This window comes from Lonchura striata, chromosome 3 (assembly GCF_050655825.1).
Source record: "Lonchura striata isolate lonStrDom1 chromosome 3, ASM5065582v1, whole genome shotgun sequence".
NCBI lineage: Eukaryota > Metazoa > Chordata > Aves > Passeriformes > Estrildidae > Lonchura > Lonchura striata.
Window position 1 is genome coordinate 57,723,203 of NC_140705.1, and position 25,423 is coordinate 57,748,625.

The 25,423-nt window shown below is 36.0% G+C and overlaps 1 protein-coding gene across 2 annotated transcripts in view; it reads left to right on the forward strand.

Annotated features, from left to right (window-relative positions):
• ESR1 (estrogen receptor 1) overlaps positions 1-25,423 on the forward strand; it is a 182,188-nt gene that overhangs the window by 148,498 nt on the left and 8,267 nt on the right. For both annotated transcript variants that reach the window (XM_085576600.1, XM_021540602.3), the window contains exons 6-7: positions 8,315-8,453; positions 20,174-20,307. In XM_085576600.1, the coding sequence (XP_085432726.1) occupies positions 8,315-8,453; positions 20,174-20,307 (273 nt within the window). The remainder of the gene's footprint in view (positions 1-8,314; positions 8,454-20,173; positions 20,308-25,423) is intronic.

Here is a 25,423-nt window from a genome sequence, read left to right on the forward strand (position 1 = left end):
TATATAGTGCTGCAAGAATTTTCCATACAATAATAAACATCACTTTTTATAGATTAGTTGAAGAGCTTGTTTTCTATACAGACAATATATGTATGTCTCCCTTCTTACTTTACAATACAAGTAGGATAGGCTTTCATTTACAAACTGGCAGGCAGCCTTCACTTACAATAATCTTATACAATAGTTGTTATAATTATAATTAGCAAGATTTATTCTTATTTTAATAACTTTTTAAACTGCTTGTTAAGAAGGGGAGGAAAACTTAAACCTACGATTTGTTTTGTACAAGTTGTTACCTAGCCTAGCTTACTGAGATCAATTAAAGTTAATACTTGTGTACTTCCCTACATCCAGCTTTTCTGCTCAAATTTTAAACATTTTTTCCCCCAAATCTAACTTAAAGCTTTTTTTCCTTTTTCTCTATGAGAAAACTTCAGTTGCTTCTGGGTTTTTTTTTTTTGTTTTTTTTTAATCTTTACTGATTAGCAAGAAATAGAACTTTCACTTGGGCTCAAGAAGTCTTCAACTCAAAGATTTTTGTGGTTGAAAGGATGACAGGGTGTGCTGAGACACCTCTGTCCTAATCCTGCCTCCTCTTGCATGAGATACTTAGCCTCCCTGTGTTCTGTCTATAAAATATGTTTAATAATACTTAATGGTTTTACTGCCCTTTGAAAATGTAAAGTGCTATGTGAGTGCCAATTACTTTTATTATGTTCCCTGATGGAAGGCCTCAGCATATTTGTGTTAAATGGTTACTGCTAATGCACTTTCTGGAATAATCTTTGGTTAACAAAGTGCAACTGCTGCAGAAAGCCCCGTGTTTAAGTCAAGGCTGACCCAGTGACAGGTGCAAGAAAGTCAGGACTTGGCAGTGCTCAGCTTCACTGGGTACATTCACTGTATATTTGAGCCACAGCACTGCCTAGCTTGTCTTCTCTCCAAGGAGGAAGTCTTGAGCTTTGGACATACAGCCTGACCATCCACCATCATAGGACAAATCTTCAGGCAGCCAGATAAATCCTACAGAATAATTTGCCTGTGCTGCTGTTCAGAGAGAACTGCTGTCCCTAAAACTCACAGGAGCACTTCCCAGCTACTGGCTGGCTCTCATGCTGAGTGTTCCTGCGGACCCCTAGGCAGAACAATGTCCATCTCCCTAGAAGCATTGCCAGCCAAGCTGGTTTTGTGCTGGAGGATTCTCATGTTCCTCTCAGGCAAGGCATCAGTTTTCATAAAAATGTGGCAGGGGTTTGTCAGGAGAAGAGAATGTATGTCTGACCAGTGGCAATTGTCTGTCAGTACTCCTGAAGTGTTTCCATGGACCTAATTTCTAATTGTGCTTGGAAAAAAGTATTGCTTTGAGTATGTGAAAGTCTACTCGTGTAACTTATTTACAAACTTACTCTGGCATAGGAAACTTGAAATAGGACAGTATTTAGTACATCTGATATAGGCAGGGTGCACTTGGTCATAGTTAGACTGGTGTGTACCTGAGGAGAGAGAGGTTCCTGGTACTGAACAAGGAATTGGCTACTTGAACTAGGAATGGCCTCAGGAACTTTTTAGACTCCTCATTCTGAAAAGATATGGACTGGACAGGTTTGAAAAAGTATGTACTTTCTGCACAAGCAGAAAGCATTGAGTGAAGTCATGGTAACTTTACATATTCCTGGAAAGGAGCTGAAACGGTTCTCATTTACCTGAGAAATGCATTTCAGAATCATCACATTGCAACTTTTGAGTGGAGGTTGAACAGACAAGCTCCTAGGAATGGGAACTGAACCAAAAGTGACAAATGTGACATCCCTGCATCATCCTGCTCCTGACTGTCAGGTAGGGAGCTTGGCTGGATGGTCTACCTGCCAAACTGTTAGGCAAATTTCCCAAGGTCAGCTCAGGGAGGGTGGAAATCTCCACTAGAGGTGAAGAGCAAAAGCTTGTTTGATCTTGACTTTCAGTATGAATACAGACTGTGAAAGCGGGGCCTCATCTTCCTTCTGACTTTTAGGGGTTTTGCCCAAAACCCCATATATTCCTAACTGATATGTTTACACCTGTAAATTGTAATTTTTGTTTTTTGGAAAGAAGCTTAAAACCATTAGAGCTGAAAATGTAAAAGTGGGAAGTACGATTTTCAAAAGGAATTAACACTAATTTAGAGCAGATGCAGAAATTTAATTTCTGCCAGATTGTTTACACTCTGATGAGACAGTGTGTAAGTTTGGATTGGTGTGCTGCTATACTATAATTATTCAGGCAGAAAAAACAGAGAATTGTGAAAGAGCAGACAAAGTAGTTAGAGGCTCTTAAAACTGTACCACTTTCTTTGTGTTTGCCTTTCAGATTTCCTCCCAGGAGCTCAGTAAATTGTAGCTAATTTTTTCTGACCGCACTTACAGAAACAAAAGCAATATCCTTTGAAAAAAATGAAATAACAAAACTACTCTTCTAGAAAAATATTTGGATTGAAAATGTTGAGGTGTAGAGATCCTTGATCTTAAGTCTTCAAAATAAGTCTTGATTTAAAACACTGGTGTTGTGCAAACAATTAAACCAATACGACGGTGTCATACTATAAGTGCCCTTAGGTGGGAGAACTTAATAAAAGTGTCTTATAATTTTGGTCTGAAAATCTCTGGAAAGAATTAGGAATGAGTATTATAGAAATAGCTCTGTGATAAATACTGAGGCTCAAAGAAAACAGTGTTTGTGGTTCTCTGATTCACTTGGCCTCAGAATTTGTTTTTCTCTGCTGTTGTTGTGTACAGACAAGGTTATAGTCAAGGTGTGGGTTTTAGCCACCTCTTAACTAAGAGGTTTCAGGGCTCAGCCTTAAAGGTTGAAGAGGCTGAGTGATCTGTGCAATTTCAGAACAGAATGTCATCTTATGTGCAAGATAAATGCATAGATGCAGTCTCACCACTCTTTTTAAAGTGGAGAGGTTGGTACCTAGCTTGTGGCATTAAAACAGGCACAGATTTCACCACTTGATCAAACACTGGTGACTGAGGTATTAGGAGGATCTGATGTTTATCCTCTCAATGGCTTTTTTTTGAGAACAGAACTTGCCATAGGAATTGTTTTGCTGTTTGCCTTTCATCTACTTAGATATTTTTCTCAATACAAGCCTGTCTTTATTTTGTTGCTTTATTGGATGGTTGCTAGCAATTAGGTTGCAGCACCCACCACTACTTTCCTGCTGTCTTTGCCAACCTAATTAGCGTTCTGTTCCAAATGTGGTCTATTACATGACTGTTGCATGACTGAGGTACTGTACTGAATTGTAAACAATAACCTTTTCCAGTAGTTGTTGCTACTTTTCAAAACACTGCATTAAGATAGAAAAAACCCCAAAAAACAGTGGTCTGTCTGGACACATTTAAGACAGAAAATTTAAGTGTTCTGATTTCCCACAACTTTTTTGTAGAGTTCAGTATCCTGTTTTTTGCCATAGGAGGTATTATAAACATTTCTGTTACTGTTAAGTTAAAGACATAGTGAACAAGCTGGCAGACTTTAAGACTTTAGTGTTCAACATATTCATAAGTTTGCTGGGAAAAAAAAAAGGTGTGAATAACAGCGATAAAATTATGGATGTTATTAAGTTGAATAACGTGATGAAGATAAGGGCAGACTGAAACAATCTGCAGTCCTAGTCTCACTGTCTCTAAAAGAATATAGCTAAACTGGAAAATGCTCCAAAAATGACAACACTGTTTTTGCTCAAAGGTGAACAGAATAACTTTCATGTAAGGAGTGACAGATATACTTAAAATGTTTGTAAAAGAGAAGTGAGATGATGACCTAGGGAAGGATGGAATTTTCCAATACAGTAATTAGATGTATTAAGAGACAGAGAGAGGAGTTTGTTTATTTCAGAACAACAGGAGATTGTGATTTACCCAGTGTTAACTGAGAGTATGAAAGTTCATACTGGAGACTACTGCTTCAGAGTATATAAAACATATCTGAAGTGCATTAAATGCCAAGTCAGTTCAGAAAGCACCTGGAGAAACTTGGATGGCAAAATGTTACAGGATATCAATCACAAAAAGACCATTTCCAGCTCTGCAAGTCTGAGCTGTACACCTCTGGAACATGAGGAAACTTCCTGTAGAAGCGTATTTTTCCTGCTGTATTTTTTTGCCATAAACATCTGGTATCAATTTCTGTTGTAAATGGGATACTTTGCTTGATGGAGATTTGCTATTGCTTTTACTTTACTTTCCTTCAAAGCATCTGGAGACGAGCTCATTCTTTATGATGCGATAATGTTTCTTTTCTTGCAAAAATTGGTTGAAAGTCATCTTTTAGGTACACATCATGGTAATTAGGAGATATAGTGTAAGCATATAGGTTGGATTAGAGTTGGATCACAAGTAAAAAGAAGGGTTTCTTTATAATTTTTTTTTCACATTCACTTACTGATTTTGAGCAATCTGGACACCCTGTAGTTGTGTCTTATGAGCAGAAACTGCAAAATTATGATAATAATCTTCAAATGTTAATAAGTGTCAGTGAAGGACTCCCTGTATTTGACACACATGCACATACATACATACATACACTGCATTGGCAGTGTTTATTTCGGGGAACTGAAGGGTGTAGAATGTATGTTACCTTAACAATAAATTAAAATCATCTGAGCTTTACGTTGTTCCTTACAGCAACCAAACAACTTAGTGCATAAACTGCTTTCCTTAAGGGTGTATGCTTTACCAAATACTATTTCCAGTAGTCCTTGTGTTGCCCAAATTCCCAGGTTACAAAGATATTTGCTTATTTGTTTTTTAAATAGTTAGTGCCTTCCTTTTTCTTAGGATGGTGGGATCATACAATCTTGGAATGCCAAATCTAATGTCATGCTTGGGCTTTTAATAGCTTTTGCTCCATGGACCCACACCTGCTTTGGAGTGTCTTATTGTTTAAAAGAGAGAGATTTGTGGCATCTTGTCACTCATGCAGCATAAATTGCCACTTTATACTAGAGAGGAAAATTAGTTAATTTGAACATATACAGTTTTGTGTTCTAACACAAGTTTATTTGCCTCCTACTCCTAGCTGAACACACCAAAGATCATTCTAGCTTTTCAGAAGTTCAGATTTCTGTATTCCTACAAGAATTTTTGGTACATTCATAATGTTTGTTGTTGGCAATCACTTGGAAGTGCTGTTAATTTGTCTGTAGTTGAAAAAAAGAGGAACAGTCTAGGCATGACTTTTATCTTCTAAGCATCTTTCTCCTGCCAAACAGATGATATATGTTGGATAGGATGGACTAGTGGCAATCTACTTTATTATTTGTTGATATAAGGTCATGGAATTAGTCATTCTGGTATATGGAGTAAGATGTAAGTTACATCCAAACTGCATCCAAATTAATTATTTTATCAACAATGAAGTGGATTTCTGTATTCTTCCTTAAAGCACAGTAATAAAAAGTTTAGAATTAAAAAATACTGTCTGAATAATTTTCAAAACTTTCCAGCATTAAAAGAGTAGTGAAATTTGAGAATTATGTGCATATTTACACATAATTTCAGCAACACTAAAGTGCAACACACTCTACATGGTGAACTCATTAATCATTTATTAATAATTTAATTTGAACTTCTGTTACATTATTCTGAAATAACTTTCTTGAACAAGAGTATGTCTTACAATAATTATTAGATCTTGATTAATGTTTCAAATGAGAGCAAATTCAAGGAAATTTAACATGAAGCTTAGGTAATAACTACTTTTCTTGTTAACAATGTCCCCTAATTTGCAGTGTGACTTGAAGCCAGTCTAACTGCCAGCATGGGCTTCTCTGTGTTATGCTATTATCTTCTGTAATGCTATTCTTTTTTTCCTTGTATCTTTATCCATTGCAGTCCTTCAATTCCTCTAGACTATTTAGCTTCACAAAGAATAACTAAATTCCTCTGACTCCTCACCAGAGGGTATATTTTTCAATGCTTTATTAATTTTGATCTTTAGCGTTCAGACTTCTCATCCACTCAAAGGATGGTTATCAGGTTCAGGTAACACTGAGATAATTCAACTTTCTTATGTTCTCAGAGTTTTCCTGACTTTTTATAAAGTTCATTGTCTTCATTAGATGCTTCCCAAATGCCAACAGGACATCTGAACTATGACTTCTGTTTTTGCCATGTCATCATTGAAAATTGTCTATGGTAAAGAAGTAAACTGTCTGTCCTTCCTTTAGAAATACTTCAGTTCATTACTGGTTTGCCATACTGAAATATGAAATTTAACATATTTTCATTCTGTGAATGTGTTTCATGGTTTTACAGTGTAAGCTATCTTACAGAACTTTGTTTCATCAAATCTATTATTCTATAGAATCATCAAATGGTTTGGGTTGGAAGGGACCTTAGAGATGACCTAATTCCATCCAACCCCCTTGCTGTGGGCAGGGACACCTTCCAGTAGACCAAGTTGTTCAAAATCCCTTCCATCCTGGCTTCCAGGAATGGGGATCCACAGCTTCTCTGGGCAGGACATTTAGTTTTACCAGCTAAATTAACTAGCTTGTTTTATCAACAACAAAATAATACATTTAAAATGTTACCTAAAAAGCCATCAAAGCAATTATTATGTATTGTCATTTTAAGGCAATACTTAATAGGATACCTGGTGTTTATTATTTGTTCTCTATATACAGACATTTCCTTTCTGCCAATTTTGTGCTTGAGTGCTGTAACCAATGTTTTGTAGTTAAGAATGTTGCTCTTTTAAGTTTCAGCTCTATTGTTCAGACTGCTTGGTGACTCAGGCAAGTGCCATTTCATCAGTCTTTGAAGTCTGGAAATAATTTTTTGTACTTGGTAATAAAGGAAAAGTACAGAAAAAAGCAATTATTTATTCCCTCTATTGTTATCACACCCATAAAACCAGCAGGTACTGCAACTGCCTAAATTCACTTCTAATGATTAACAGGTGAGTTTTATTTCAAATGTGTCAAAGCTCCTTCCTTTTATTGGATGATTTCCTGCCAATAGATTGACTAGCTCTCTCAGATATTTTCATTAAATATAATTATATGAAAAACTGTTTTACCAGATGCAACAGTATTTTCTAAGTTATTGTGAACTGTATTTTGTTTATTCTCTACCTTTTTCTTATTTAAAAAAACATATTTCTTGGCACATCATTTAACTTTTAAAATATGTGCCTTTTTTCTTCCTTTTTCTCAAGATAATATTCAAGTGTATGTCAGGTATATTTCTCAAAACTGACTCAGTAAATACCTTCAGAGAAGACACAACACAGAAGGAAAATCCCTGCTATTTTAAGGTTGGTAAGGTAGTTTACCATGTATTCTGTATTCTGAAGATTAGTATAAATCATTACAATTACCCCAAAAAATTATGGCAAGGTTCAATAATGTGCTTCACTTGTAGCACTGAGTAAAAGATAAATAAGATTTAAAGGGAACTTCTGCACATTTTATTTTAGGAGGTTCATTCTAATTTCAAGGAATAATTTATGCAAGATCTTATTTTCTGGATTGAAAATAATATTCATGAAAAGTGAGAATTCAAAACAGACAATAATTCAATCTTTTGCATGAAATGAACACAGGGATTACCACCTTCATGGCTACCTTCCCCATTATTCTTTCTTTTTCATTTTTTGTAGTATCGTTAGAAGCCATTTCTTGTTTGCATTCATTGTTTCTAAACAACATTTAAATACTGAGTACTTACTTCCTCCATGTTCTATGTCCAGTAGGAATAAGCAGGTGTTTCATCGGTTTTGCATTTCAAAAATATCATAATTTGCTCCATAGTTTATTTGAAATGCTCTGTTGGTCCCTCTTCTACACACGTATCACACTTTCAGCACAGTGAATTGTCCATCTCTCTGTAAAACAGCATTCCACCAAGAGAATTGGTCTGGGGTTAGCTGATTAGAGCTGTCACTTCATTTTATAGCAGGCCTTTTTCCATTTTGCTTCATCACCACTAGTGTGATGCTGGAGCACATTAATGCCCATTTCTGCAGCGTGCACTTGGATTCCCATGCCCCTGGCAACAGGTGTGGGGATAGAGATGCTGTCCAGGCTATTGCCCTGATTTTTGGGAAGAGTACAGCCAACGCAAAAACAGTAGGTTAGAAAGTTCTGACTCTTCTGACTGACACTGTGGACAAAACTCAGCCCAAAATATAAAGAGAACAAATGTCTGGTTATTGCTCTTTTTGGTTATCCAGCTCTAAAGCACTTTTTAACCTAATTCTCTGCATAATGTTATTCCCCTAATGAAACGGGAGTGTTTTTACTGTCTCCTGTTTATTCTTTCAGGATTTGTGGATTTAACACTCCATGATCAGGTCCATCTACTGGAATGTGCCTGGTTAGAGATACTGATGATCGGCTTAGTGTGGCGCTCCATGGAACACCCAGGAAAGCTTTTGTTTGCACCTAACCTGTTACTGGACAGGTCAGTCTGCATGTTGCTGTGAATTATTTAAGTTAATTTATTTCTGCTGCAATCAAATTAATTTTTAGCATGATATCATCTCACCGATGCTACAATTTGACTGTACATCATATGTCAAGCAGGCTTATGGTAGGTGAGACTGGAAAATGAATGCTCAGGAATGATAGGATGCTGGTCATTTATTAGACAAGTAACACGTCTGAGATTCATCTGCTGCTTGAAGTACTTTTTTCAAAGGCAGTACTAAATTTCTCTTATAATCTTCACAGTTTGTTGCAGAAGTATTTTAAATGAAAAAAATTAACACTATATAATGTAATTCAGATAATTATTTTTGTTTATTTAATATCCTCCTAGTTTTTCTTAGTTAGAAGAAATTTTTCCAAACAGCCAGCCAAAATTTTGCAAGAAAATCCTCATAGAATCTCAAGTGCAGCCTTACTTATTTATAGCGAATATATAAAGTTTGGGTTTTTTTCCCCTATGAAAACTGGAGACAAATATAACAAACACATACTTGCTCCCTTTATCAAGCTTTTAAAATTTTTAGTCAGTCTTGCTAATATGCTAAGTATTTCTGAGAGAAAAAATATGCATCTGTACTGTATGACAATATCCTGGATTTTAGCTGGTAGTCTTCACATTAAAAGCAGGAAGACTGATATTTTTAAACATATTTTCTACTATCTTAATGTAAACTCAAGATCTCTTTTCCTAGTCATGAAAAATTTCATGAAAAATTTCAATTACGTTTCAGACAAAATTGCTTAGGATAGAGTAATCTTAGCTATTGGTGGTCCTCTTACTTGAAGACTACTGCCCACATAGCAGAGCTGGCAGGGGAGAGCTGCTGTGCACAGAGGCCACTTCAGGGCTGACTTTGGCATCTTGGTCTAAAGTGGAAGTGGCAGAAGGGCCAAACTGAGATGGAGTATACAGAGACAGCTAAGAGCTGGGCAAGCTCCTGACCTCATCACATAGCTGCCAGGGAAGATGGGTGGCAACAGAATGTCAAGGGCAGTGCCCTCAGCTTCTGCAGCCACCAGCTGTGTAAATTAATCAAAATTCTCATCAGCAGAAAAATTTATGATCAATTTGGTCTATTGACTGTGGGGTACTGAGTTTCCATGGTTGCATTCATGCAATGTTAATCCTTTGATTCCCTGCCCTCTATTTGCACACACTCCCCAGGACTTACTTTCAGCATTTTAGTAAAATACAAATGATAATACCTAACAGGATAAAACATAATCTGTCACAGTAATAGAGGAATGTTTATTGAAGGAAAAGCTCTATTTTTCTTGTGTAAGCACAATGATCTGTGTGATGTGGAACTAGATAAGTATAAAATACATTCTCACTTTAGGTACAGAAAATATCTGCTTGTTTAAATGTAAGTACAGTCTTGACAAAAAGCTGAAACAGTTTTAAAATATTTTTTTAAAATTTTGGTCTTTCTCAACTTAAAATCTCCATGCTCTCAGTAAAATGGAGTTTGAGAAGTTGATTCACACAGTTTTAAACAGCTGTTGGATAAAAGAAACCCATTGCATGCAACTAGAACCACATATTACTCCAGGGCTCTTTGTTTTGTAAGTTTCAATTAAGACTGTAAAATGTAGATCTATTACATCTTCTAATTTTCAAATAATAAGAAACATGTTTCTAAGTCATCATGCAGTTGCCTCACTCCATTTGGTAGGGATATTTGCAGAAAGAAAAATAATAAATTACTTGACTCTGGGAAGCACTGATTTGCTAATCAGTTAAATAACTCTTAATTTACTTGTTAATTAGTGCTAACAATATTTTGATGTGTTAATTTGATTTGGGCAAATTGGCTTTTGAGAATGTTATAGAGCAAAAATCTGTTGCTTGTCAGGTTCGAGAGGGCAGGACAAACACAGATTCAAAGCCTGTTTCACTCAATGAAGTTCTTGCACTGCATCAAATACTCATAGAACCATAAAATGGTTTGGATTGGAAGGGACCTTAAAGATCACTAGTTCCAACCTCCATTCCATGGGCAGGGACGCCTTTCACTAGGCCACATTACTCTAGAGTTTCATCCAACACTTCTATATTTAGTGAAATCTCTATATTGTTAATACAGAGCTTTACCACACTTTGTGTATGCCTCTAGATCTCTGTGATCATTCTGTTGCAGACATCCTCTCTGATTTGAGCACCCCTTTCGTTTTAGCATTCAGGCTTATCCCGATTCTAACAGATTCTTTCTGTTAAAGATCTCTGATATAGGTAGTAGTTTGTATACATCTGTTCCTAAAGCTTAGGTCACACCAAATGTTATACAACTTTTCTTGTGCTTTGGCTAGATATATACAGTCTTGTCTTGTTAAAATCTATCTGAAATGTCATAAAAATAACCTTTCAGCTTTGCTGATTTTTGAAAAAATGTGGCCTTTCTTCTCCCATCTTACTCCTACTTGGGTCATATTACACATATGCTTGTCTTGTTTCTGAAGATCTTTTGGAAACTGTCTTTTTTAATTCTATGCAAGTCAACCAGTTACATTTTTAAATAAGTACTTTAACTTTCCTTTGTGACCATTCACACTTGGAAGACTCCTTGAAAGAATCTGTAAAGCAGACCTTAGTTAATAATTCTCTGTTGCTTTTTAAAATTTTTCTTTGCCTGTAAGAAAATAATTACACAACAAATAAGTTGACAATATGTGTAGACTGCTGTCTTCTCGATATATGAATATCATCACATTATCTCTTTATATTCCCAGCCTGCATTGTAATTAGACAGTGTATTTTGTGAGGTAATCCATCCATTCTTATTCTGTTAATGCATTACCCAAACACTTGAGTCTTGGTTCAAAATCAAGAATTTTAACAGTCTGCCAGTTACATAGAACTAGTAGATTTTTACTGTGTACTGCTGCTATTAAAATGCTCAAATGACAATAATTATAGATTAGAAAAAACAGGCTCAATCAGAAATACAATGGCACATTCACAGTGCTTGCAATTAATGTAAAGTACTTACTAAAATTAAATAATAAATTCAGGATTTTATATTATGTTTTTGAAAATTAGTATATTGTATAAGGCAAATTTAGAGTAAAGGCTTAGGTTTCTAGTAGGACAAACCAGATGTTTCCTGTCTGGAGTGTTCCCAAGAAACTAGGCTTTAAAAATGTCATTAGACCATGGTTGAAATTTGTCAGGCCTGACAGTAGACTGTTTATAATTTTGAAGAAAATGTGATGTTTCTTCAAGAATAAGACAGTAATGTTTTACCATTTTTTTTTAAAGGATTTTTTACATTCAGATATCATGTTGATCTCAGGTTACTCAAAGGCTTGAAACATAAAGCATCTTGTGGTAGAAGTAGCTGGATTGCTGAAACTGAAGCAAAATATGAAATGCAGTGCTGCATTTTAAAAAAGAAGCCTGGTGACCACAGTAAAGAAGCTGATGGGATGCCATCTAAAGAAGAGAATTGGCTGAAGTTGAATGAATATGACATAGTGATAGTCACCATGCATTTTGTAAGAGGAAGCCACAAATACACTGCAGTCCTTAAGAAATTAACAAACAAGTAGATGATGGATATCTTGTTGAATTTCCATAAAGTATTAAAAAATTCCAAATTTTATGTAGACATGGAATGTATATAGGGGAATAATAATTCTGATCTTCCTAGACAGCATTCTGAGTTGATCTTTCCGTCTCACTGTTACCAGCAGTTAGTTATATAGAGCTAGCAGTTCTTTGCTTGCCAGTAGTCAGACTGCAGCTTTCCTTCCCCCTGAGAATGTTTACAATAGGAAATAGAAATAATACAAATCATTGCCATTTCCTCTGTTTAATTGTGTGCTTCATCTATGCTTAGAAAGCTGTGCCTTTCTGATTTTCTTTGTCTTGACAGTAATATGGAAGGAATAGGAGAGGTACCCAGAGGTGTTGCACAATTTAACAGATGAGCTTTGCTACAAAGACTAATTAAATGGACTGACTTCTCTGCCTGTGATACTCATTAGAAGAATGGGAACAAAGTAAAGATGATAGGAGCTGTATAAAGTCATGAGCATGTTGAGAAGATGTGTGGAAATCCTCAAATTATCTCTTCCAGCCCAGAACTAGAGGTAGTCACTTAAAACCAGCAGATCCAAATGACTGTGTGCTTAGCCCACAGCTAAATATACCTTTGGTATGAAACAGTATGGCTATCTTCATGTTATTTTATACTGTTATTTTCTTATCATGGTTGTAAAAAATCTCTCATAGGAAATGAATCTGTCTAGGGACTTATAAAATTTCAGTTCAATGTAGTCAGTATTTTGGTGTTTCTGTCATGTTTTTTTTTTCTTTTTATGGAGAAAGCTAATCTGTTTTTCAGGATTCATTTTAATTCAGAAACTTATTTCCACTTCCAGTGCTTGATGGAGATTTTTCATTCTCACTAAATAGAATTTTCCTTTTACTGACTTTTGTATTGAGCAATGGCAGGAGACTGAGGATCTATTTAAACTGCAACTAACACAAATAGCAAAAAACCTTACAGTATTCACTATGTGACAGGGTAGCTGATCAATTTACTGCTTTCATGGCACTTTTTCTCAACTTTTTTCACTATATTTGAAAAGAATCTTTTAAGTTCTTTATGTAGATATTTTGATAGACATAAAATTAGATACAATAGAAGGGGATCAAGATGAAATCTGAGTATGTTTTTCTAGTCCTTCAACTTGTAAAATGTTACAAATGTTTGAGGACACCACACTTGTCGGTCACTTGAGTAAATGCATAACATTTCATGTGAAATTGTCAATGCATTAATTACCATTGATTCATTTAAAAAAAGGAAGCAGTGATCTCAAGTGCTTGATTCAGAATGCTTCCTTAGTGGCCTTCTGCTTGTATTTGTTTCAAAAGGAAAAAATTCCATAGGTGACAAGTATATCCTAATTTGCCCTTCAAAATGGATTTGAAAAGCGATTGTATATTTGCTTTTCATCATGTCTTTAATAGCAATAGATTCCATCTAAAAAACCAAGCTCAAAAAATCATCTTGTCATTATTTGCTCGATAGAGCTGAATGGATTAACTTGTAGGTAGTTAAGGAATCACTTGAAATTAAGTTTCTCTTTCATCTTTCACTGTATGGTTGAATTTTGAGATGCATTATTATACTACAGACCCTGTAGAATGAAAAAAAAAAAACCACTATTACAAGAGACAGAATGCTAAAACTGAAATGAATGAAAAATTACTGTGTCTTTATTGTGAATCAGTTTTTACTGTATTTTTGAGCAAAATTCAAAGACTACCTAATTCTGTAACTCAAACAACTTACATGTAAAAATCAGGACAATCTTTCCAGAGTCTGGAGAAGTGCTGGGTAATGCTCAAAGTGATGAATTTTTTAAAAAAAGATAAAAAAAGAAAGTCCCCTCTCATTATGATCTCCACATCTTCAGAGTTCTCAGCTGATAGATTCCCTTGGGGATTTGTAGGCACAGAAAAAAGTTTTCAAAGAAAATGAAATAATTCTGGATTCAAGATAGTACCTACACAAATTATGAGACTACTTCTTCATCTAGTAACCCTGCCCTTGGAAGCTCAGGCCCCAATTCTAGGTCACATTGTACTGTGATGCTGTTAATTCCAAAATCAAATTTTCTTTGCATTTCTGATACAAAGAAAATTTTGAAATGTTTTTTGGCTTTATGGTGTCTCAGACTGAATATAAATTAAACTGAAAAAGACCTTTTGGCCAATTATTTTAGCTTTATTATTCCCAAATGGAGAGCCTTCATAATAATTTTCTAATCTAAATGTCTTAAATGTGACCAAAGAGTAATTAGTTTTCTTAGAACTATCATAGCAGCATTTTTTGGATTTTTTTCCTACCTGGCATACATGTATACCCATTTCACATTATATTTTACAAAGAGAAGAATCTTTTAAAGGTACTTAGTAGCTAATTGTCTCTGTGTTTCAGACCTGATTAACCACTGCTCAAATGTTCAGAGTACTACTATTACCCTGTTTGCCTGGGTGGATGATCCTCTGGTCATCTAGTCAGGAAAGACACTTCATTGTGAGGGCAAGTGTCAACCATGTGGGAGCCCAGGTGGTCCAGTCCATGGGGGCTGCTCAGGAGAAAGGGCTTGAGGCAGAATGGACTGATCCTGCAGGGCAGCAACTGCTTGCATAGCTGGTGTCAACAACATGGATTTAACTTATCATGGAACCTGCTGTGAAGATCGAGGGTGTCCATAAAGTGAGGCAAAATCATGATTTCCACAGACTGGCCAACCTGGTGAAGGAGCTTTAAACAGGATGATGTGGACATGAAAGACAAAATAACAAAACCTAATAATAGGAAACCTCCCAAAGTATGTGCATGAACATAAATACAGAATTGCCTCCAGGACACCATGGTGGGGGAAACTCCATAAATTTTCTGAGAATTCAGCGCAAGTGGGTGCCCTCTGAGCCAGCAAACTGCCCTCCCAGACTTCCTTAGGAAAAGCTTGAGCAGCATCTAGAGGTAGGTGATGCTCTCTCACTGCTCAGACATGCTGTGGCAAGTCTGGAGTGCTGTGTCCAGTTCTGAGCTACCCTACACAAGACAGACATGCATTGAGACTGGACTGAGGCCAGTGATGGGCCACAAAGAGTAGACTGGAACAACTTTCATACAAGGAGAATCTGAGAAGACTTAGGTCTGATAAATATCTGATGGAGAGGGGAAGTAAAGAAGGCAATGGAAGATTCTTCTCAGTGGCAGGACAAGAAGTTTTGGAGTCTCAGTCCTTGGAGATACTGAAAACCTAACAATATATAGGCCTGAGTAGGGCCACTGAACTAGATTATTTCCAGACAATTCATGCACTATCAGTAGCTCTGGTAATCTGTGACTAAATCTAGGTGAAAATAACTTCAAAACAGATATTTGTTTCTTTTTATTTATTGAAAAATATGCTAATTCATATTTATTGCAAATATTTTTCAGTTATGACTTTTAAATCTTGGACTAATTTTATAAATTTTGGATATGTTTTAGCCAGCAATTGACCCAAATCTTTGCTCTTAAGCTTATATTGAATAAGAAATAATGGGCTCTTCAGTATGCTCTGAAAGAGCAGGTTGTAATACCAGCCATTGACTGTAGTCTGTGAAGTTCCCCAGGGTGTGTTAATTGAAAGCCAGTATTAAGGAAGAAATAGGATGAGCAAAAGATGTTGCTACATCTGAAGGCTTATGAACAAGTCAATTAAAAAGTCCCCTAATCCCCAAACAAAAAACCACAGAGAAAACAACAAAATGGAACTGTAGAACAAGTCCTTCATGTAATTAATTTGTCCCTTTCTACAGCTCACACCTTCATGACCACCTACCACTTATTGGTTGATTTGTGTGAAGGTGCAAGCTAGATCGCTGTGATCAAAACAACATTTTTTTCCAAAGCAAAATGATATCTAAGCTCCTGGATACTGACAGAATAATAAGAATTTCTCTTTATCAGCAGGATTCGCGTCTGACACTGATTTATTTTACACTTGGTAGTTTCTGCTTTTCTGCTTGACTCATGTTTTTTTCAGATTGTTGTTTTGTTCCAGAGCTTTGGGGTTAATTTTTTTCAGATTTTAGTTTTTTAATGCTTACTTTTCCTCTAACCTTTTCTACAATCCCTTGGTATTACTGGTTAAATGCAGGATGGTCTGAAGTAAAATTTCTCTGCATTGAGAAAAGGTGGAATCCTCTGTTAGTTAAGTAGCCCTATAATACCAATCTGGCAGTATTTAAGGCATCCAAGTAGATGTTCTTGATTTGGTCTTAAATGCTTGCAGAAGGAGCTTTCCTGACATCCCACTTCCTTAAGCTGTTCTAGTGCATTGCTTCACATAGGAGTAGAAAGCTTCTACCAATGTCTATTGATAGAGCTAGTTTATATAGAATATTATAAAGAATAAATATGTATAATTTATATATATTATATAAATACATTAATATTAGTACATATATTAATGTATATAAATATAATTTCTTCTTTGGAAGTCTGTATACAGACTTACTGTTCTCCTGTGTCAGAGCACAGGCATTTGAGTTAAGTCTGTGAATGCCCTTCTTTCTAACTGGGAATGTGAATGTTACCCTTGCAGCTTTTCTCTCCCCTGTTTCTTAACCTACCTTTAGGCTTAGGAAGACATCCAAGCCTTCTTTACAGGCTTCATCACCAAGTTACTAAGTCCACTTTTGAAGCTGCTATTCCCTGTCCTAGCCATGTGCATCCATCTGTTCTTGGCAGACCCTTTTCATCAAATAAAGTACCATGGTAAAAGAAGACAGATAACAAACAAACACAGTCAGACTTTTTTGGATGATGCAGCTGTCTTTAGCATTTCCCTTTGAATTAAAATTTGATGAGAGCAATCCATTGAGTCGTCGAGTCCCTGTTCCCTTCACCCAAGCACCCTTCATTATTAATTTTTACTTGATCCTGTGCTTCTGTTAAAGGCATTCCTGCTGTCTAGGTTTTTCCCCATACTTAAACAAAATCTAGATTCTTATTCCTACATACAGTGAAATAGCCCTGGCTACTGATACCACTATCAGTGGTAGTGTAGGCATCAGAGGGAGGGAAGCCATTATCCTGCTTTTATGTGGCATTTATTATCTGAAATGCCAAATCCAAATTATTACAGGAAATATATTAATAAACTTCAGTAAACATAGTGGAGAACCACCAAGGCCAGACCCCATGCCTTGTGGCTGGAAGATGTGGATTTGTTCCCTCTGGAGGAGAAAGGGCTTTTAAGTTTGCATAACCTACAGTCTACAAGGAGGTTATCAAGGCTCTTTATTAAAATGCCTTATGAGAGATTGAGAAATGGGAGTAATAAATGGAAGCAGAGGAGGTTTTGGCTGGATATAGGGGAGGGAAAAAAAGCATGATGATGAAAGTAATTAAGCTGAGAGAGTTTGTGCAGTCTCCATCCTTGGAGATTTTCAAGACCAGCATTGCATAAAGCCTTGAGTGAGCTGACTCCACTTTGAGTGGGAGGCTGGACTAAAGTCATTCTGAATTGCCCTCTGGCCTGGATGGTGCTGTGATTCTATAGACCTACTAAAGTTAATACAAACAGTATTTTTATGCAGTCACTTAAGACTTTTAATTCAAATTGTTTAACGTTCCTAAACTTTCCTCAATAGCCAAATTTAAAGTGTTCTTCTGAGAATATCTGTTCATTTTGCCATTCTGCACAATAAAGAAGCTTTTATTGTCTTCTCTTCAGCAAGATGAGAGTACACAAAGACAACAGCAAGATGGTAGGATAAAGATAATTGTTAAATCTATTGCTAATTTGTCCTTCAGGAAAGTTCTCTAGGCTTTCCCAGATAGGCCTCCCTATCAACTGAACACATAACTGTGAAGATGTGATGGTATTATCAGCTTATGTTAGAAAGTTAGAAGGCAATTCAGGAGAACTGGATATTCCAGTTTCAGATAGTTTCCTGTTGCTTGACAAAGAAAATAATTGTTGTAGCCTAAATAATAAAAAAATTTAACAGAACCCTATATTGCAAAATTACTTAACTCCTGCAGTTCCCATTTATATCCATGGAGATGGATCTGCTTCCTACTTCTGAAAATAAAGGAGAAATTTCTAGGTCGTTCCTTGCACATGTAATACCTAAAGTTGGGTATGTAACTTCACCTAAAGTACATTAGCTAAAGAGGTTCTTTTTTTTTTTTTTCCCCTTATGGAGTAGCCTGATCTTTCACACACAGATAGCAAAACAAAAGAGATTGGGATCTACTTAGAATCTCTTAAATTTAAATATTTTTTTTTTTTAATATTCTATCATATGAGTTCAGTTGATGGGAAAGAGGCACACATGTTGCTTTAAGCACATGGAATATATGTTGCTAGATTAGGGGTTTTTGTCTAGAGGTTGTACTTGTCAGCAAGAGAATCATGATTGCAATATTGATTTTGTAAACTACAGTCTATTGAACTATTTTTGTAGGAGGTTGGGAATAATTCTTACTTGCTATCAAAATGTCTGTCTCAGGAGGCATCATAAGGCATGTTAAATGGTCTGATTTTGCAAATAACTTCCTATTTCTTTTTTTCCCCTCTGATCTTAGACATGTAAATTTTGCAATTTGTACAGACTGTGTAATATTTTGACATGTTTCAAAACCTTGCTGCAGTTGTTTTGTGGGTTCTAGGAACCAAATATCTCAGTCAGGCATGAAGATGTGGGGTTTTTTTTAATATAGGTCTTTTGATCCATGGAAACATTTCATTTCTGCAAAATTCTGAAATACTAAATTCTGAAACAAACTTTTTGGGGACATTATTTAAGTTTATGCAAAACTATTAAAGGATTCTTGTCCTCTGTGCTAAACTGTATAGAGAGGAAATTAATCTTTCTATAGTTGTGGGCAAATATATTGTACCAGAAGCATTGAAACTTGTCATGATGCCTTGGAGAGTGCAAAGAAGTTTCTCAGTCTGCAATCAGAAGGGAAGATGTCTGTATTTTCTGAGGGTCTGGGGTGGTTTCAGACATTAGCTACAGGTTCTGAACAGCACATCTGTGGTAAGACTTGAGGCAGGTGTCTCTATGCTGGTAGGTTTCTTATGACAATGAAATTAGGACATGTTCAATCTTTTTCATGTTATAAATCATAGTTTGTTCATTTGAAATTTCTTTTGCATTTTCCTGTAGCAATGATCTTCCTAATTTTGTTTATGAAAGCCATATCTAAAAAGTATTATATTTCTAAACAGCAGATCGGATCGCTCATTAAGTCTTATATATTAAAATTTCACTCAGGAAGGCCTAAGAGAAATAAAAGTAGGTAGTTCTTGTAAAAGGTAGCAATGAAAATGACCAAAAGAGCTGCAGACTACATTTTCACAGATAATAACTAAAATCTGCATTAATTTTTCAGCTGCGGGTTGAGTGGGCAAGATGATAATTAGTGAGTGGGAATGCCTTGTACTGTGAGCAGAAGGAGAAGGTTAATTGCCATTTCTAATGAACACTTTGAGATGTTCCAAACTTCAGCTTTGTTCAATGCTGCAATGTAAAAAGTTGCTTGATATGTGAAGTGATAGTTTTATTCAGTCATACAGACATGATTTTACCCTCCTAGGTCCTTCTTGAGCTCATGAATAAGCTTATTCTTTAAGGAGGCATTATGTTGACATTGAGCATCAATAGAAGTGTGTTGGAACATTAAAGTTTGCTCAGGCAGTTGGAACATTAAAGGTTGCTCAGGCAGCTAGAAACAAGTGCAGATGTTTAGGGAGGGAGAAATGCAATGAATTGGGACCATTTCAGTTAAAGAGAAAAAAAGAAAATAATGAGGAAACAAAGTAACAAAAGCAGAACACATGCACACAAATCAAAATGTAGTTTTGAACAAATCTTTTCCTCAATATAAGAATTTGGTTGAGTCAGTTAAAAATATTCCACCACAGTAATATGATGAATTCCTGAAACTGATTTTTTTTTTGATATATGGTACTTAATATTTTATTTATTTTGCTTGGAACACTGAGAACAGTGCTTTTGTAATCAAATGTGCACAGAGCAGGAAGTTGCATACTTGCTCATGATCTGATGAAATCAAATTGGATGCTATTTGTCCAAGGGGATGAAAAACTCATGGTACCACCAGGTTAAAAATTAATATCTCCCCATTTATGATATTCACACAGGAATCAAGGGAAATGTGTAGAGGGCATGGTGGAAATCTTTGACATGCTGCTGGCTACTGCTGCTCGGTTTCGCATGATGAACCTTCAAGGGGAGGAATTTGTGTGCCTTAAATCCATCATCCTGCTCAATTCTGGTAAGTCTTGTGCTTTGTTGTCACTTGGGTAATTGTGGCTGCTTCTGCATGTGGTTGAACACCACTGTCCTTAATGGCATTTTCATTTTGAGAAAGCAGCACCAGAAATGGGTTTTCAACACAGATGCAGGCAGGACCACCAGGCAGGGGTGGGAGCAGTCAAACCTGTCCAGTGATGTAGATGGGACTCAGGAAGAGGATGCAGCGAGTGGATGACACTGTGTGCAGCTGATATGGAGAGTGGTCAGAGAAGTGCCTTGAACCCCATGTTGGCAGGTCTTAAAACTCTGCTTACAAGACACTGAAGTAGCTGGAACCACACACAAGGCACCCAAAAGCAATGCTTAGCTGCAGTGCTCAGGTGATGGTAAAATAAAAGGAAATAAGGGCAAAAATGTGATTGAGTTTATCATGGTTTAGTTTATATTAAATTATAGGCATCTAAAAGTTTCACATGTAATCACTTTCCACATCCTTTATAGTTTTTGACTGTAGATCTCATCCTGAAGTATACTTCAAAAATAGATGACTAGATAACAAGTGTAAGTTTAGATACAGATATATATATTAAAGGTTAGATTATTTGAATTTTATATGAGATAATTGAAACAAACAACTTTAACTTGAAGTATGGGACAGAAAACATTGGTTACACACCAGAGGATTTTTTTCTGTCTGAAATGAGAAAAAAATAATCCAGAAAATTTGTTTTTCTATGCAGAAGTGACACCCATGGTATTCTCATGGAAATGATAGATATCTAAATTAATAATATAGGCATCAAAGTAAAAATTTTAGACACAATTCTCTGCTCAGCTGTTACCTGGTGACAAAAGATGCCAGAGTTTCTCAATGAGGATTTATCCATTTGTAAAGTTTTTTCCTGTTGCATTTGAGCATGTACATGGTACCACCCTCTAGAGAAAACAGATGTGGAGGGCTCTATGTCCTTTTTATCCAATTGTCTAACAAATCACTTGCCCAAATTGCAAGAAAAAAAAAATAGGATATTGTCATCAAAGGCTAACTCTAAATGCAGTAGATGTTGCTTTATTGACCAGGCACTTTTCTTTATGGAAGTTTGGATGTCATCTCCTCAAAGTTCAAGAAAAATTATGTATTTATACAGTCTACTATAAAATGCTTTATGCATATTCTATGAGATATGAATGTGGTTCCGGTTTTGCTGTGGTTGCAACCAATTGCCAAAAAGTAACATTTGAAGCAAGCAAGTAGCATATTAGAAATGAAGAGCTATTGATCTTACATTAAGTTCCAGAGTGTGACAATTGTGATTCCTCTTTGACATTTTATTTTCATTTTATTGCCCTGATAATTGTAACAGAATATTTCTTAGAGTTAAATAATATTCCTGGAAAATGATGCTCCTCCAGAATTTTAGCTAATATATTCAAAGGTAATTAACTTCTTAAATAAATCTAGAATATGTACTTGATTTATAAAAATTTTGAATTTCAATTAGAAAAAATAGAACTGCAAGTTTGAATAAAAGAAATTAGATACACATGTCTTGAACATGAAGAAATTAAGTCATGCTCTAGAGAAATGTTGTGCCTATATTTTATTTAGAATTGATCCATAAAAAAAAAAATTATTTAGACAAAGCTCTGACAGGCATCACCAACTATACTTCATAAGAACATCTCACTATATTAATGGGATTTTTTGTTACAAAATTCCCCTAAGGAAAACCTGCAAAAGATTTCCATCTGCCCATAAGAGAGATGGGACCGATGTAAATTCTATGTATATATGGCCACAGAATGTATGTTTATATTGCATCTCATTACCTTTATGCATAAAGGTACATTTCAGTATTTATATTCCTACAACAAACTAATATTATAGCTGAACAGTGGGAATGTGGATTAAAGTTTCTGACTATTACACTCTCGAGATGCTCAAACTAAGAGGCATTAGACTGCAATACAAAGTAGCACAATTTGGGGTATGTGTAAGATTTGTGTAAGTGTTTGGCATAGATTCTCTAAAATGTCTTCTGGAGATGCTTTACTTCACATAATGTAGCCAACCTCCTTACCTAAAATGTTGGACAGATATGAAACGTTATGTGCTCTGGAGCACATGGCTGAGAGAGCTGAGTTGGTTCATCCAGGGAAAGAGGAGGTAAAGGAGGGTCTTACTGCAGCCCTCAGACAGCTGATGAACAGCTGGTTATGGAGATGATGAACAGCTTATGGAGAAACCAGGGGCAGACCTTTCTCAGGGGTGCAAGAGGAAAGGGCAATCTGCAATGGAGACAAACCACAGCAAGGGAGATCCTGACCAGATCAACAGAACAAAATCTCTACCTAGTGAGAAGTTTAGCACTGGAACAGGTTGGCCAGAAAGATGGTAGGATCTCAGTCCTTTCAAATACTCAGAACTCAGCTGGACAAAGCTCTGGGTAACTTGTTCTAACTCTGAAGTTATCTCTATTTGAGCAAGAGGATGAACTAGCTGACCTCCAAACCTATCCTAACCTGATTTCTTTCTGTGAGTGCATATGTAAATATTCACAAACCTTCTACTAAAGAAACAGCATAATAAACCAAAAATTCATCGTGTGTTTATTATGCTGCCTGTATTATATCTGATGTGATTAAACCAGCAGATCTCAAAATGATTTTAAAAAGTGGATTAATTAAACAAATAGGACTGATTATGCTACATCTCATGTTTAAAAGCAGTCTGCATTTGCATTCTAAATCTTTGTGTAGATTTAATTCAGTGAGTGTACACAAACATTTCTTTATTAAATCCTTGGACATCTGGAAGTCCCTGGAAGTAGTGTTGTTTATTGCCTTTGTTGGACATTCTGGTTTTGCAACATCTTGCAAGGCTGTTTAATATCTTTACACTCCTTTTCCATGTGGTTTTGGACAAAACACAATGTTTTGGGGTTTTTTTAAGATTTGGTCAGTGCATGTAGAAAGGATGGGAGGTTTTGTTTGTAAACCAAGGTAGATGCTTATCCTACTTACATAGTTTTCCTGAGATATTAAGGTGACAACATGTCTGTAACAACAAGGACATAATTGTGCCCATCTAAATAACAAACCTAAAGGTGCCTCTCTAAAGCTGCAGCAAAAAGCTTTGACTAAAAAGCAAAGTAGTTTTTTTGAAAACCACATTCAGCTGTTACTTAACATTGGAAAGTAAGTATTAGAATAATGAAAGGGCAACATGATGCCAGATGTTTTATTTTTGAGTGCATCAGAGAAGAGGAGTGGTGCTATGCAGCAAACCAAAGGCTTTCATTTTGGACATGAAAATGTAGGTGACATCTGCCTTAGCAGCTGATTTACCTAAATAGTTAGCTGGTTAGTCCACAGAGGTGGAAAGATTTGGCTGATTTGATGAATACAGGAGACCTCCTGATGCATTTTTCCACATGAGTCCTTGTTATTCTTTTCTCCCGGTGTTTTTCAGTTCCTGTTAAATTGTGCTTATTTATTTCTTTATTTTTGGGGCTGGATGATTCTAGGTGTGCATAGTACAGAAATTAATTTCCTCATACCTCAGCCTGTCTTGCTACAGCTGCAGAGCAATTGGATGTAGTGGAAGAAGAAAAGCCTTGGGTGTTCTGTGAATCTGAACTTCAAATGTAAAAATACTTTAAACTGGGGTTTATTGTGACAGAAAAGATTTTGAGGACATTCTCTTCTACAGTACCATGCAACAAATATATAATTATATATGGTGAGAGATATCAAATTCTATCAATGTATGCCAAGGGCTGGCATGGTAGCAGCCCCTGAGAGATCCTGTTCTGGTATGTGTTATGGGCATGGACCAACAGGCCTTGCTTGCTTCTGGGGTGGTGCTTTCTCTGTTCCTGAGTCTGTTAGGTTTTACAACATTGACCTACAGAAAGAACTGGAAATCAATCTGGTAGCTATTGAATTTAGGATTGGAAAGGCCTTGGAGACTGTTAAGTTTCACTTTGCTAAGGCAATTTTCTGCACCCTCATTTGAAAGCTCTGTTTGGATGTGTATGAGTGTGTGATAGCCAGCATATTTTTTTGGGGCAATCTCTAGTCAATGGCCGGGGGCAGGAGCAATCACTGTAAGGGTGTAGAAAGGAAAACTAAACATAATTTTTCTTGGCAGTTATTGACTGGCAGTTGTCAGAATTCTCTACAGTTATTGGGGAGTGCTCTTTTGATTTACAGTTTTTAATAGCTTCTAGATTAGACCTAGGTGAGAAAAAATTCCTCCTAAAAGATTCTTTTCTTTTACTAGTTTCAGTAATATGAAGCTATGGGTTATTGCTGCAAGAGTACAATAGGTTCCTGTGGCTGAAGTAAACTTCTCTGGAGGCACTGTGCATTTATGAGATTAATATTTCCTTCTAGTGGATTGTGCTTTGCCAGTAATATTTAAGAATCTTGCCCCTACAGGTACATGTTAAGCTATCAAACCTTGTATTGTCAATAGGTATATTTGAGGGTGGTTCAGAGTCAGCTGAAAAAGGTTCAGCTGAGAAAAGCCCCAGAAGCAGTTTCTGTTTGTGAATTTCGGTAAAAAATAATAATAGCTATGAAATTATTTTTTCATAGCTATGAAATTATTATTTCTCTGTGAGAAAAGAGGCCACTGTCCTACCTATCCATATAAAATTTGAAGCAATACCCATTACCAAAATTAAGAACTGTGACTGATAGTTTTCAGAAATTGTACTATGTTTGAGTTATCCTTGTAGTCTTTTAAAACAGTTTCTTGGTTACTCTTTCCCAGAGAAACTCACATTCACAAACACATTTACATTTCTTTTTAGCACAGAAGAAAAAAAAATCATAAAAACTACTTGTAGGTTACAGTAGTTCTATGTGTCAGGTCTTTGAAGTACCCAGAAGATGTGAGGAGATGAGGTAGGCCAAGACATTAAAAAAATCTCAACTCCCTGACTGCTGAGATGCACAGCAAAATATCTTCACATCCAATGGTAGCCCCAAGGCTGCAAACAATAAAAACAAGCTATACCATTTATATCTGACAAGCTATAGCATATATATCTGCATGCTAGTGTCTGTATGTCATTTATTCTTAATAGCACTAACTGAATTCCATATTCTGCTATATATGATGCTTT